Genomic DNA, 15,090 nt, shown 5'->3' on the forward strand with positions numbered 1-15,090 from the left:
GCCCATGCTGGCTCGGGTCCGCTCATGGGCTGCAGAGAAACACACCCTCTCTAAGCTTAACAAGCGCTTCTCAGGCTACATGGCACAGATATGACCAACGAGCCCAACCGAGCCACCACGGCTGAGTACGAGACACAGCTGATGGAGTACCGTGGTACACATGGTTAAACTGAAGATTGGGCTGGACGGCATCCGGGGAACCCATGAGATGAAGGCCATGGTAAGAGTCTAACTGCATGGCATCTCTCTGAGAGAAGTGCATGTGTACTTCCCAAATGGTACCCTATTCCCTATATAGTACCCTACTTTTGATCAGGGCCCATAGGGGCCTGGTCGAAAGTAGTGAACTATAAAGGGAATAGGGTGTCATTTGGGATGCTGATGTTTTATTTTTATTTTTTTACAGTCTAGCTATCCCTTGTCTGCTAAACCAATTTTGAGAAGATGTTTGATTACCTGTCACCTTTTGGTCATGCAGGTATAAATTTGAACAAGGCTGGAAGCACGAAGAGGGTTACTGCAGAATCTATGCTTATAAATATCAGATTTTGTTAAAGATCTCATTCAGCTGTGTTTATCTCGAAATTATTTCTTGATACGTTTACTTTTCAATTAAAATTGTCAAAAATAGCTTCTTAGCTAAGAGCAATTTCTCATCAATAATTTTGCTAGGACTGTCTGGGAGTGATCTGAGTGGGGAGGGGAACATTTAAAATTAGCTGTTATTGGCAGAGAGGTTTGGAACTCCCTTTCTTATTGGTCTATTAACTAATTTACCTCATGGTGATGTCACCAGGCAGGCCAAAACTCCATCCCACCAAAACAGGCTGATATTTCAGGTGGTCTTTTCAAACAGCTCTTACACTAAAAGGGCATTATAATTTAAATATATATATATAACAGGTAAAAACGTTTACTGCGTTGGCCCTGAATTTCCTGTTCAATTGGACAACAATACCCAATACACTATAACTATCCATCCTGTATGGTGTTGACATAAGTGGAGGTTGGTGGGAAGCGCTATAGGAGGACTGGCTTATTGTATTGTCTGGAATGGAGTAAATGGAACGGTATCATACACATCGAAGATATGGAAACCACATGTTTGACTCCGTTCCAAGTATTACATTCCAGCCATTACAATGACCCCTATCCTCCTATAGCTCCTCCCACCAGTCTCCACTGGTGACGTGGCCCACGAGATGCCAAACACTCAAGCCTTAAAGGACAACTGCACTTCCCGATTTGGCCTTGTTTTTAGATGTGGTTCATTAAGAAATGTTAGTGGCTATGATTGATTTCAAACGTGAGTTGGTTTCGGGTTTGTCTCGTGTATGTGTTGGCAGGTGGGATAAATTAGCCAAATTATTTTGTCAATTAGCTTCACGCCTCATATCCACCAGAGGCATCCGGTGGAACGCAGAGTCAATGGAGCAACTCTATGTTGGGGAATGCCGCACTAGGCAGCGATGCGTTCGGTGTGCAGTATATGTTCAACTCTTCGTTGCTTTAACGTGCGGTGGTACACATGGAAGTACCCACACACATTCCAACTAGCTAGCTTTTATCTAGTTGAAAAGTGAAACATGTAAGTACGGAAAAGACATCCAGCAAAAATAATATGCATCTGATGGACAGCAGGCGTCAGCTGGCTGGATGGTACCAAATAATAGCCAATCAGAGTTGAGCTTAAAAAGTGTCAAAGAAGCCAGTTTTTGGATTTGGCTTCACACCAATCACATCAAAAGCAACATGTCGTTGACAGAACTTAAATTGTTGCATCTAGTTGTGTCGTCCTCTGATGGCTGGCTAGCTAGCTAAAATGGGCCCTTTCTTAAATGATCCATGGATGGAGATAGGGATTTGGACTTGTGGTTTTACTTAATTCTCCATACTGGCCAATGATTATAACGTTGATTCTGATCCAACCATAAATGTATATATTGTGCCTCCTGAGAGGATGGAAGTTCAATATGTAGCTAGTAGCGTGTCCTGTACCGAAGGCCCTAGTCATAGACTGTTTGTCAACATGAAAGAGAGGAGGATGGCATTGGCATTTCTCTACAAGTAGGGTGAGTCAACATGTTTTTTTTTCTACACACACACGCACACACAGAGAGAGAAATCAGAACAATGGACAGGCACATCATATTTAGCTTACGTTTACTGGACTAAATCGTTTTTGGTATCTTTTAGTTGTCACTGTATTCGACATAGGGGATTTGATCATGTTGAAATGGTGCTGGAATAGTGGAGGCAGCTCCTGTTTTCTTTGTGACTTGCGGTAACTCTCCGTGGTTCTAAATCAATAGTTGTTTAGTAGTCCGAAAAATGGCGGAGACATTAACTTGCTTGACCATGCTGTAGGTCATGTAACTGTTACATGCAATATGTTTTGTGGACTTCACCAGACAGATGTTGCTCTCTGGTTTTGTGATGAAACAAATGTGTGGTTGAATTTATTCTGGCACTGTGTCTTCTTACTGTCTCGGCGTTGGGGCTATATATCACGGTGGCAATACATATGAACCGACCTGGGCAATTATCACAACACGAGTTATAGTATGGCTTTTTGTTTCTGGCTTGGCTTCCACAGTGATTTTACCCATGTACCACTACTGCTGGGGGGTGGTTTTACAGGAGCTGTTCAGGCAAACTCGGGATCTCGTCCACTGACACGTACATCGCTTCTGCCCTCAACATGGGGCGGCAGGGTTGCCTAGTGGTTAGAGCATTGGACTAGTAACTGAAAGATTGCAAGTTTAAACCCCCGAGCTGACAAGGTGCAAATTTGTCGTTCTGCCCCTGAACAGGCAGTTAATCCACTGTTCCTAGGCCGTCATTGAAAATAAGAATTTGTTCTTAACTGACTTGCCTAGTTAAATAAAGGTAAAATAAAAAAAAAAAAAAAAAAAACAAGAACCTACTACAAAATCAAGGCAGAGCTCAATCAAACTGGAAATGACATACAACAATTATATTAATGTTATTATTGTAATACCATTCAGATTTATAAATGATATGAATGGTATTTGGTACCATATAGTGACTTTCAAAGCCACTGGAATTGTTTTCTGTGAAATACACGCTCTGTCCACTGGGGGTCAGTAGATATGGCTACACCATATAGTTCTGGGCCCGGAGCCGCAAAGCATCTGAGTAGGAGTGCTGATATAGGATCTGTCCATGTCATCTTTATCATTCTAGTCTAAATGCTAAAACAGATCATAGCTCAGTACTCCGACTCTGAGATGCTTTGTAGATACGGGTGCTGGCTATATATTTAGCACCTTGTGTGGATGAGAATTCCAAGTCAAACTATCTCGAGAGGAAGATGAGACATTTTTGGGGAGCAGAGCATTTTTCAGCCTTTGAAATCTGAGTAATGAAATTACTATTGCATGGTTACCAAATTTTGAAAAGCAGACCAGGATGACTAGTTACCGAATGAGGATGAAGTGCACTTTCTTTTTATAGAAAATAAATACAAATCAGGGATTCTTGGAAGACAAGGACAATCTCCCTTTTCCAAATATTAACAACATTTGAAATATACACGGTGTATACCAAACATTAAGAACACCTGCTCTCTACATGACAGACCAGGTGAAAGCTATGATCCCTTATTGATGTCACTTGTTAAATCCACTTTAATCAAATCAAATTGTATTTCACATGCGGCGAGTACAACAGGTGTAGGTAGACCTACTTACAAGCCCTTAAACAACAATGCAGTTTTGAGAGAAATACCCCCAAAAAAGATGTATTTATTTTAAGCCTTGAAACAATTGAGAGATGATTGTGTATGTGTGCCATTCAGAGGGTGAATGGGCATGACAAAATATTTGTGCCTTTGAACAGGGTATGGTAGTGCTGGTTTGTGTCAAACTGCAACGCTGCTGGGTTCCTGTGGAATGCTTTCGACACCTTGTAGTTTCCAGAGTTAGTTTCCAATTTGGCATGTTTTTCTAGATTCAGAACATAAAACAACGTTTAGAAAGCAAACATCCCTTGGCTCTAACACAGCAAACATGTCAATATGTTGCAGAACAGTGATTTACATGTTTTTTTCTTCAGAATATGGACAAAAAGATGAAGGGGGTTAGCCATCAGTGACAGAGTTGACAAGCCATTGAAGGAGTTAACAGCAAATACTAAAAACATACATACTTTTGCCTCTAAAAATACAAGTTCAATACAAACTTTTTGTAAAATATAGAACATTATTATTTTGAAAACCCCAAATAAAAATAGAACCATTCTAGTAGTTCTTTCAGCACTCTGACAGAGTTGACGTTACACAAAAGTCTGACAGACTTGATGTTTTCCGGAGTTGACAAAAATGTAACTTGTCTTTTTCATTCAAGTGATATGCAAAGTAACAATTTGTTTTTCCCTCAGTTGCTTTGACTCTAAAATCGAATAAAAATAAATGTTAACCAAAATGAATATCAGGCAGATGGAGTTGACCGTTTTATGGTTGTGACAAAGGTGATTTCAATATTGTTTGTTTAAATCTATCAAAAGTAGAGAACTTTACAGACCATGAGTGGTCTTGTTGCACTACATATAATGAGGACATGAAGAAGGGTTCCTTATGGTGTAATCAAACCATGTACGAAAGTCAGACAGTGATTCTATGCCAGTTTCGGGATGCAGCTGGCAAGCTGATGAGTATCAATGTGTGAAATAAATCTGTGCGAACAGTCACACAGGAAGTGGTTGCTATTGTGTGTCAGCGTGCCAAACTCCCCTGCCGCTGAGGGCACAAACAGCAACTTTCTAGAAACACCCGGGCAACTGTCTGCTTATACACACATCGCAGAGATTCACAGCAGCTCCCTGGCCAATTTAAAGACCGGGGACTAAGGGGTTTACCAAGGGACTTTTCTCAATTCTAACTCAAAATCAGTGTCAGCTGTAAATTGTTTTTCTTCAGAAATTTGAAGTGAGGTCCTGTTTATGGGGAATAGGGTGCATTGACTGGCTCTTTGATTTTGAAAGACTTTTGGTCACATGGTCATGGTGATTTATGTTGTTTCCCAGTTAAACATACTGTATGTTCTAACATGAGCTAGCGAGTTAACAGAATTATGGTTCTGACCTTCCATATACTGGACTCCTGCCAAAACCACTTCCTCCCCTCTGTAGAACATGTCCCTTGACAACCTGGTCTCAGAGCGTTTTGTATTATTCTGTACGTAAATCTGAGAAAATCCATTTAGTATGATATAAGTTTTTGTTATGGTACAGTATGTATTAATTTGTGGATGTCTATCACCCATTTTGTATGATATGTGACAAAAAACCATTTTTATTTATGTTACAAAATGTTCACATTTTCTTTTACTCGTTTTCATAGCATTAAATATTACAAATTCTAGCTAGGTGGCTAATGTTAGCTAGGCTAGGATTAAGGTATTAGGGTTAGGGGAAGGGTTAGCTAAAGGGGTTAGGGCTTAAATTAATAAAACGATGGACAAGGGGACACATGAACGCAGCATCAGAGCTCTCATTCAATTCCATTCATTCTTTATTCGATTCATACTTCATTGCCAATCGACAAAGGTTGATAGGGAAATGGATAGGAACTCACGTCATTCACCAGTGACAGTGAGGCAATAACCAGTTGGCTGTTGGCTGTCCTTCCAGTTTCCCCATCAAGTTCTTTGGCTTCTCCACTCTCTACATGTCCAGCTCAACTAGGCCCCCGCCTCCCACGTTGGGAGCCTCGCCAAGCCTGTGGCTCTCTGGCAGAAGAAGAAACAGAGAATATAAACATGTAGTTTGAGATTAAATTGTCACTTCTGAGCTATCAGCAAATGTCTTGCATCATTCAATATAATTGACAAATTAAATAGTTACCTGTTCCTTTAAAACCACCCTTAGGTTAAAAACATTATTTTAGAATATATCTTTCAGGTATCTGCAAAGACCATGTCTTTCACAGAGACTTCCTGTACTTACACAGGTGAGAGAACATTTTGGAAACCACCAGGACAACAGGCATCTATAGTCTCTTACAGGGACGGACTGAGACCAGATATCGGCCTGGGCATTTCTAACACACCAGCCTATTATAATTTTTTTCCTTCAGACCTCTACACCGGCCTATTGTTTTCCTCAAGGCCCACATTATTGGCCAAATAATGATAATTATGTGCAAAACAAATAATTTTAGACAGGACCAATGGGCTAAAGATTGTCCAGCCATCTGGCATTTGCCCAAACAGTCCAATGGCCAGTCTGAGGATATGGGTAATTTAATTACTAGGTAAATTACACACCAGCAAAACCACACAACTGTTTTTTCTCAATATCAATATCTATGCATAACTGTGCCGTGTCATTCTTCTTAGGAAGAGTACCACTCAATTTGCCAATTAAATCTTTGATTAAGAGCTAACGTCATTGACGACTAATGACAGTGACGCATAATCTCTGATTCTCTGTGCAGTGACAGTGGTGATGAGAGTGACACCAAAGAGGAAGTCGTCACTGGTGAGTCCCTGTAACCAATATCATTTGACCAGACAGAGCCAATGTGTTGGTAGACCAATGAAACAGTACCATGTGGTTTAGGGTTATTGTCTGTTGTCATGAATCACTATGAAGGTGAATCAGTCTCAAGCACTCCAATTGTCAGGGTTTCACTTAGTATCACCATCAACCACATATTGTTATGTACGTAGGCCTATTACTAATCAGCAATTCTAATGAATAAGGCTTGATGTCATCTCACAAGGGGTTGCTGGGACTCACAATGCTTTCTCTCTACAGAAGCCCACTCTGAGACCAACACGTCTGATGCGGAGTCTGAGTCCTAGAGTTCAGAGTTCAGACCTAAGCAGCACAGCATGGTGACCCTATATAACCAATACACTCTGCTTCATCATGTAGGATTTCATAGTGGTCATTATTGTGTTCTGGTGAATAGCAAAATGTCTGTTAGAATGTCCATGATGCACGCAGAATGTAGATATAGTGTTTCCTTCTGTGTGATTTGAATAGTTTATGCAAGAAGCCCAATATCATTTGGTGACTGGCTTTGTCAATATTTAAGTGTGTGTGTGTGGATGGGGGCATGTGTTTTCAAGAATTACTCAAGTTTAACGGAGATGTCTGTCCTGAGGTTGCACAGGTGTTCGCAGCTACCACGCAGGTTACAGCTCCAGTAACACTGCTTTGCCGTGTGTCAGTTGGAACTGATGTCACCACCAACACCTCTCGTCTGTCACTTTATTCATGAGTTTGTTTTCATAGGCACCCTGAAGCATCCTTAGCCCAGCTTACGGCCATGGCTGTTTCACTTTGCCTCTTTGTGGTCCAGACCGAGAAACGCAACCTGAAAGAGGAGACTGGTAGCTACTCTCAACCGCCAGCATCTCACCCCTGGGTCCTATGAGAAACCTGAGACAGAAGCTGCTACATCAAGTTGGGTAGTGAAACTTTTATGAGGATTCCACACTTGTCTGCACTATGCTCTGTTTTACTCAGTGCCCAAATATGTGTTGAAACACAGGAGGTTAGAAAATACTCTTCCTTACACCTACTCACAGGAAACCAACAGACATGAATGACTTTCCCTCTCCCTTTATGTTTCTATCATAACAGTCACTTTGGCTTTGGAAACTCAAAAGATGATAACATATATTTATTTGTATTGATTTATTTTCACCAAAGAAAACAAGTAATAGACAGCAATACAGATAAAAACAATGCAATCTAAAAGCAATATGCAGGTGTGGTTGGAAGCCTGAAATGAAAACCACACATGGTATCAACAATATCAAGTTGTCAAACTATTGATTGTTGCTGTAACCTGGAACACAGCCTGATTAAAAACATAAAATCTTTAAATGAATTAGATCAAAACTATCACTACTGCCTCTTCGTTTTGATGTGTCCATAAACAAGTCCTAGAATACCGGGAACCTTTGATGCAGTGTTCTTGCGGTATACTGTACATGGGATTTACCATGCCCACATTGCAAACCAGCATTTTGTCCTTTTGTCCCTTTAAGTTCCCCCTTGCCTTTCACATCTGCTCATAGTAGCTGTACTTCCTTTTCTATGGCGTCTGCTTCTTTCTCGCAATTGTTAACAAGAGTGGATATGCTAAGATGTAGTTCAATCGAGGACAGACTAACTGAATGAGTAACAGAGCCAGTGTAATATGAACATTTTATTAAAAATAGATTTGGGAATAGCCTCATCACGGAGCCAGATGATAGGATGGCATGTAGCCAGCCCTATGGGGGGCAACTGGCATCGAGACCCCAATGCTGGGAGAAATGACGTGGATGGGTGGGGAGGTGGATGAGTGTCAAACTGTTGCTGAAAAACAACAAGTGAGAGAACATGGGTAAGTTGACATGTAAATACATATCAAGATTTCTGCCCTATGGTTGAGAGAGGGGGAGGTGATCATAGGTAAAAAAAAAAAGCAAGCATGAGGAATGTACATAATTGTGCGATGCTCATAGGCTAAAAGGTCAAAAGGTGAATGACATTCCGCATGTGGCAAATAGAAAAGAAGGCGAGATATGAAGCCATGATGATCATGTTTGTAAACACTAACATATACAGGTAACTGCCAAAATAATGGAAATGCTTGAATAAATTAGTGATACAAAGTACAGTGGCAAGAAAAAGTATGTGAAACCTTTGGAATGACCTGGATTTCTGTATAAATTGGTCATCAAATTTGATCTGATCTTCATTTAAGTCACAACAATAGACTGTCTCCTCCCCGTCATCTACACTGATTGTACATACTGGGCGGTGTCAGAGGAAGGCCTGAAAAATTGTCAAAGATTCCCGTCACCCTAGTCATAGACTGTTCTCTCTGCTACTGCACGGCAAGCGGTACCGGAGCGCCAAGTTTAGGTCCAAATGGCTCCTTAACAGCTTCTACCCCCAAACCATAAGACTGCTGAACAATTAATCAAATGGCTACCCGGACTCTTTCCATTGACACTCCTCTCTGTTAATTATCTGTACAGTCACTTTACCCCTACCTTCACGTACAAATTACCTCGACTAACCTGTACCCCCATACATTGACTCGGTACCAGTACCCCCTGTATTTAGCCTCATTATTGTTATTTTGTGTTACTTTTCATGATTTTTTGACTTGTTTATTTAGTAAATATTTTCTTAACTCTATTTCTTAACTGCATTGCTCAGTAAGCATTTCACTGTCAGGTCTACTACACCTGTTGTATTCGGCGGATGTGACAAATTTATGATTTAATGGGAGTGGATTTAACAAGTGACATCAATAAGGGATCATAGCTTTCACCTCAATTCACCTGGTCAGAGCAGGTGTTAATGTTTTGTACACTTAGAGCATTATATTTACTGGATGAAGTTAAAGAAGCAAGCCATTCAGTCCGATTTACTGATTGAACTTACGTTATCAGCTACATTACTTTCATTTAGGCAACATCCGGGCATTTGACATATTCCAGAAGATTGATTGTCAGCCCACAATGAACTTCCCCCTCACCCTCTCACGACACTGCCGTTGTCTTACTACCAAGTTTATCCATTTCATACATCACTAAATGCTTCACTTGAGCATACTGTGTTATGGAAAGGGTTTTTAGAGGGATGAGGCAGAATTGTTACAGCTGCATAAGACGGGTGACGTGAGATCCAATGCAGAGCAGATCAAATTTTATTTGTCACATACACATGGTTAGCAGATAATGCGAGTAGCGAAATGCTTGTGCTTCTAGTTCCGACAATGCAGTAATAACCAACAAGTAATCTAGCTAACAATTCCAAAACTACTACCTTATAGACACAAGTGTAAGGGGATAAAGAATATGTACATAAAGATATATGAATGAGTGATGGTACAGAGCGGCATAGGCAAGATACAGTAGATGGTATTGAGTGCAGTATATACATATGAGATGAGTGTGTAAACAAAGTGGCATAGTTAAAGTGGCTAGTGATACATGTATTACATAAAGATGCAGTAGATGATATAGAGTACAGTATATACGTAGACATATGAGATGAATAATGTAGGGTATGTAAACATTATATTAGGTAGCATTGTTTAAAGTGGCTAGTGATATATTTTACATCATTTCCATCAATTCCCATTATTAAAGTGGCTGGAGATGAGTCAGTGTGTTGGCAGCAGCCACTCAATGTTAGTGGTGCTGTTTAACAGTCTGATGGCCTTGAGATAGAAGCTGTTTTTCAGTCTCTCGGTCCCAGCTTTGATGCACCTGTACTGACCTCGCCTTCTGGATGATAGCGGGGTCAACAGGCAGTGGCTCGGGTGGTTGTTGTCCTTGATGATCTTTATGGCCTTCCTGTGACATCGGGTGGTGTAGGTGTCCTGGAGGGCAGGTAGTTTGCCCCCGGTGATGCGTTGTGCAGACCTCACTACCCTCTGGAGAGCCTTACGGTTGTGGGCGGAGCAGTTGCCATACCAGGCGGTGATACAGCCCGACAGGATGCTCTCGATTGTGCATCTGTAGAAGTTTGTGAGTGCTTTTGGTGACAAGCCGAATTTCTTCAGCTTACTACCCTCTCCACTACTGTTCCATCGGTGGATAGGGGGGTGTTCCCTCTGCTGTTTCCTGAAGTCCACAATCATCTCCTTAGTTTTGTTGACGTTGAGTGTGAGGTTATTTTCCTGACACCACACTCCGAGGGCCCTCACCTCCTCCCTGTAGGCCGTCTCGTCGTTGTTGGTAATCAAGCCTACCACTGTTGTGTCGTCTGCAAACTTGATGATTGAGTTGGAGGCGTGCGTGGCCACGCAGTCGTGGGTGAACAGGGAGTACAGGAGAGGGCTCAGAACGCACCCTTGTGGGGCCCCAGTGTTGAGGATCAGCGGGGTGGAAATGTTGTTGCCTACCCTCACCACCTGGGGGCGGCCAGTCAGGAAGTCCAGTACCCAGTTGCACAGGGCGGGGTCGAGACCCAGGGTCTCGAGCTTGATGACGAGCTTGGAGGGCACTATGGTGTTAAATGCCGAGCTGTAGTCGATGAACAGCATTCTCACATAGGTATTCCTCTTGTCCAGATGGGTTAGGGCAGTGTGCAGTGTGGTTGAGATTGCATCGTCTGTGGACCTATTTGGGCGGTAAGCAAATTGGAGTGGGTCTAGGGTGTCAGGTAGGGTGGAGGTGATATGGTCCTTGACTAGTCTCTCAAAGCACTTAATGATGACGGAAGTGAGTGCTACGGGGCGGTAGTCGTTTAGCTCAGTTACCTTAGCTTTCTTGGGAACAGGAACAATGGTGGCCCTCTTGAAGCATGTGGGAACAACAGACTGGGATAGGGATTGATTGAATATGTCCATAAACACACCAGCCAGCTGGTCTGCGCATGCTCTGAGGGCGCGTCTGGGGATGCCGTCTGGGCCTGCAGCCTTGCGAGGGTTGACACGTTTAAATGTTTTCCTCACGTCGGCTGCAGTGAAGGAGAGTCCGCATGTTTTAGTTGCGGGCCGTGTCAGTGGCACTGTATTGTCCTCAAAGCGGGCAAAAAAGTTATTTAGTCTGCCTGGGAGCAAGACATCCTGGTCCGTGACGGGGCTGGTTTTCTTTTTGTAATCCGTGATTGACTGTAGACCCTGCCACATACCTCTTGTGTCTGAGCCGTTGAATTGAGATTAGCTTAGCTTGTTTGATTGCCTTGCGGAGGGAATGTGCCTAATAAAGCCGGCATTCAATTCTATGAGTAACTTTATGTGAGGTGTCTCATTGAACAAATGCAAGTAATCTCTGGCTGACATGTTTTATAGAGTATACCACAGGTTCCCCAAAAAGAGAGACAAGTTTCTCAATTGAATGCACACAAAGTTGATTAGAATTGTACACTGGTATTCTGTATGCTAGAAAAAACAGAAACTACTGGCGTAGGCAAAGCTATCTATCGACATGTGACATTGTGGTTAAGACGACAAATCCTAAAAGCTGGTGACGATGAGACGGGTAGCAGTATTCATCAAGGGCTAGCGGCGTCTACTCAGAGAAAGAGAGACAGCATTGAAGTCTCATCACTGACTGGGTAAGTGCATGTAACGTTGTCTTTGTCATCTTGCTAGTGAGTTTTGTTTCAAATGTAGAGATTTTCTTTCATAATAGTGGATAGTATTTTGTTAACATTTTTGTTAGGTTGAAATTGTTTTAATTGTGGATCAAAGGGGATATACACTTAATTTATGTAGTAATCAATCAATCACTCTTTTCCCACATTAATTTTTTAAACATTTGACTTCTTCTGACAGGTAAAATGGAGTTGCCGTTGTTCACTGCACTCCCAACTGATGAAACTGTAAGTATTATTTAAATCTAAATGCTTGTATTGACAATTACAAAACAATTCCATAAAATGAATTAGAGAGCAGCATCAAACATCAGAGAATGAATTCAATCCAAACATGTTGCTTGTAGCCTAAACTATCTACTGTTTGTCTTTTGAACTCGCATACACAGACCACATAAGATTTCACATCAACATTCATGTGGCCGGTGAGAGAAACTCTTGTTAGTATTTTCAACTTCATTTTTAGTACCCAAAGTACCCAAGATTCAGATCAGATTTTAGATCAGTTTTCTGGAGGGTTGCTTATCGTGTTTGCAACAGTGTTTTTGTGGTCTGTTTTCGTGAGAGTGTATGACTGTGGACAAGTATGTGATCTGTCTGTGTGTATGTTATTACAGTACACACATACTGTACGTAGATGCTTTTAGTTATTATTTTTCCATGATACATAAACATGAATTTAATTATATATATTTTTTAATATTCAGTTGATCAGATTCAGTGATAATTTTCAAGAAAAAGATCAGTGAAGCTTGGAGTTTGTGAATTTAATGCTTGCTTGCCTTTAAGCTAGGCAAATGTTTCCAATAAACACACACACACAAACACAAACTTCGCCACAGTAAAGGCTAAAACATCAGTCTAAAAATGTCCATGGTGTGCATGCTGTCACCCCTTCCCCCAATTTAATCGCCGTCCTACATCTGTGTGTGTTGGTGTCGACAATGAGTGCTGTGTCGTTGACGTGCATCATGAACCCGAGCCACTCTGTAGCCCCTGTGGAACGTTATCCCGCCATCTCTCATCCCCTCCATCTCTCAGCGCCTCCATCTCATACAGGAGGAAGTGGTGTAGTGGTAAGGTTTCTCCTGTAGAGACAGGGAGACACATCACCTGCATCTGAGAGCAGCCAGAGTAGCATCTGGTTTAGACAGAATGTCACTACCACCAGATCTTGGTGTCACCCTGCTGTGCTCCACTGAATCCACAGCGTTATGAAACCCTGTAGTGTAGGCAGATGGTTTGGGGGAAGAGACAGGCAGTCAACCAAGTGACGAAAAAAAAGAGGAAAATAATTGTTAAAATAATAGTTAAATTAAAAGTAGGCTAAATTGAAATCTGTCTGTCTTTTAAACCGTTATCAAAGACAGTGACAAAATAAATGATTAGGGACACCTGTTACACAAATTCAGAGTAAAAGTCTCCCATTAAAGAATGCTTGTTTGTGTTACAGCTTTCTGGAGATTACACAGACGACTATGGGACCTTCACTGAGACCCCAGGGGGGCTATGTGACAAGAGCTGGGTGAGGGAGTTTCGGGGTCTCTACGAACCCCCGCTGTTCTGGCTCATCTTCATCTTGGGCGCTGTGGGCAACCTGATGGTGGTCTTCATCTTTACCACGGTGCGCCACCGCCTCAAGACCATGACGGACGTCTACCTACTCAACCTGGCCGTGGCCGACCTTCTCTTCCTGGGCACGCTGCCTTTCTGGGCCGCCGACGCCACCAAGGGCTGGATGTTCGGCCTGAGCCTCTGTAAGCTCCTCTCGGCCATCTACAAGATCAACTTCTTCAGCAGCATGCTGCTGCTCACATGTATCAGCATGGACCGCCATGTGGCTATCGTCCAGGTTACCAAGGCCCACAACCAGAAGAACAAGAGGCTGTCTGTCAGCAAGCTGACCTGCCTAGCTGTCTGGATCATCTCAGGCCTCCTGGCCCTGCCTGAGTTAATCTTCGCCCAAGTCAAGCCTGACCGTAGGGGCAATTCCTTCTGTGTCTTGGTCTACCCAAACAACCTCTTCAATCGCACCAAGATCCTGGTGCTCGTTCTGCAGATCTGTGTGGGGTTTTGCCTGCCGCTGCTGGTCATGGTGCTGTGCTACTCTGTCATCATCCGCACCCTGCTGCAGGCCAAGAGTTTCGAGAAGCACAAGGCACTCAGGGTCATCTTCGCTGTGGTGGCTGTGTTTGTCCTCTCCCAGCTGCCGTACAATGGGCTACTGGTGGTCGACGCCACGCAGGCCGCCGACACCACCATTACGGACTGTGCTGTATTGGAACTTTTCGATGTCGCTGGTCAAATTTCCAAGAGTCTGGCATACACCCACGCCTGCATTAACCCCTTCCTGTACGTGTTCATTGGCGTTCGCTTCCAGAAGGATCTGCTGAGGCTGCTGAAGCTGTGCACCTGCGGCCTGAGCCAAGGAGGTGTCAGTAAGCTGCAGGCCGTCCCCAACCGCGCTTCTGTCATGTCTGACACTGAGACTACCTGTGCCCTCGCCTTGTAATCGTGCCCACTGAAGCCACACACACATTCAACATCACTTCAGATCACATAATTTCATTGGTAAACACCTCATTCCGCACCTTTCTTCTTCCATGATATCATATGCTGCTAGGTGGGACACTCCCACCTGTTGCATCCTGAGTACATTGGTATTTTACCAGTATAGAAATGTAATTACCCTGTGCTGACAATCAAGAAACATGCTATACATGAAAAGCATACCATTCTCTAAGACATTGTATTAAAGTGTAAATTATTGTATATATACACTGAACAAAAAATAAACGCAACATTCAACAACATCAACGATTTTGCTGAGTTGGTCAGGAAATCAGTTGAAATAAATTCATTGGGCTCTAATCTATGGATTTCACATCCTCCTATGTAGCAGTGGCCCTGGTCTTACCATGACTGTTTTAATATGATCTCTCTTTGCTTAGTGCTGGTCTAGAGTGAAAAATCCTCATTTTGTGTGTGTTTTTATAATTGTTTAACAAA

General features: G+C 42.5%; 1 protein-coding gene and 1 long non-coding RNA gene across 2 annotated transcripts; both read left to right on the forward strand.

Moving 5' to 3' along the window:
• The first annotated feature begins 1,443 nt into the window (after positions 1-1,443).
• On the forward strand, positions 1,444-7,965 carry LOC118937439. Its single transcript, XR_005034789.1, has 3 exons — positions 1,444-1,588; positions 6,458-6,501; positions 6,781-7,965. It is a non-coding gene; the product is annotated as an uncharacterized LOC118937439 (long non-coding RNA).
• Positions 7,966-11,604: 3,639 nt separating this feature from the next.
• Positions 11,605-14,884, forward strand: LOC110535665 (C-C chemokine receptor type 9). The gene is made up of 3 exons (XM_021620811.2): positions 11,605-12,042; positions 12,263-12,309; positions 13,535-14,884. Exons 2-3 carry the CDS (start codon positions 12,268-12,270, stop codon positions 14,591-14,593), a joined length of 1,101 nt encoding a protein of 366 aa, XP_021476486.2. The 5' UTR covers positions 11,605-12,042; positions 12,263-12,267; the 3' UTR covers positions 14,594-14,884.
• The last annotated feature ends 206 nt before the right edge of the window (positions 14,885-15,090 follow it).

This window comes from Oncorhynchus mykiss, chromosome 11, assembly GCF_013265735.2.
Source record: "Oncorhynchus mykiss isolate Arlee chromosome 11, USDA_OmykA_1.1, whole genome shotgun sequence".
NCBI lineage: Eukaryota > Metazoa > Chordata > Actinopteri > Salmoniformes > Salmonidae > Oncorhynchus > Oncorhynchus mykiss.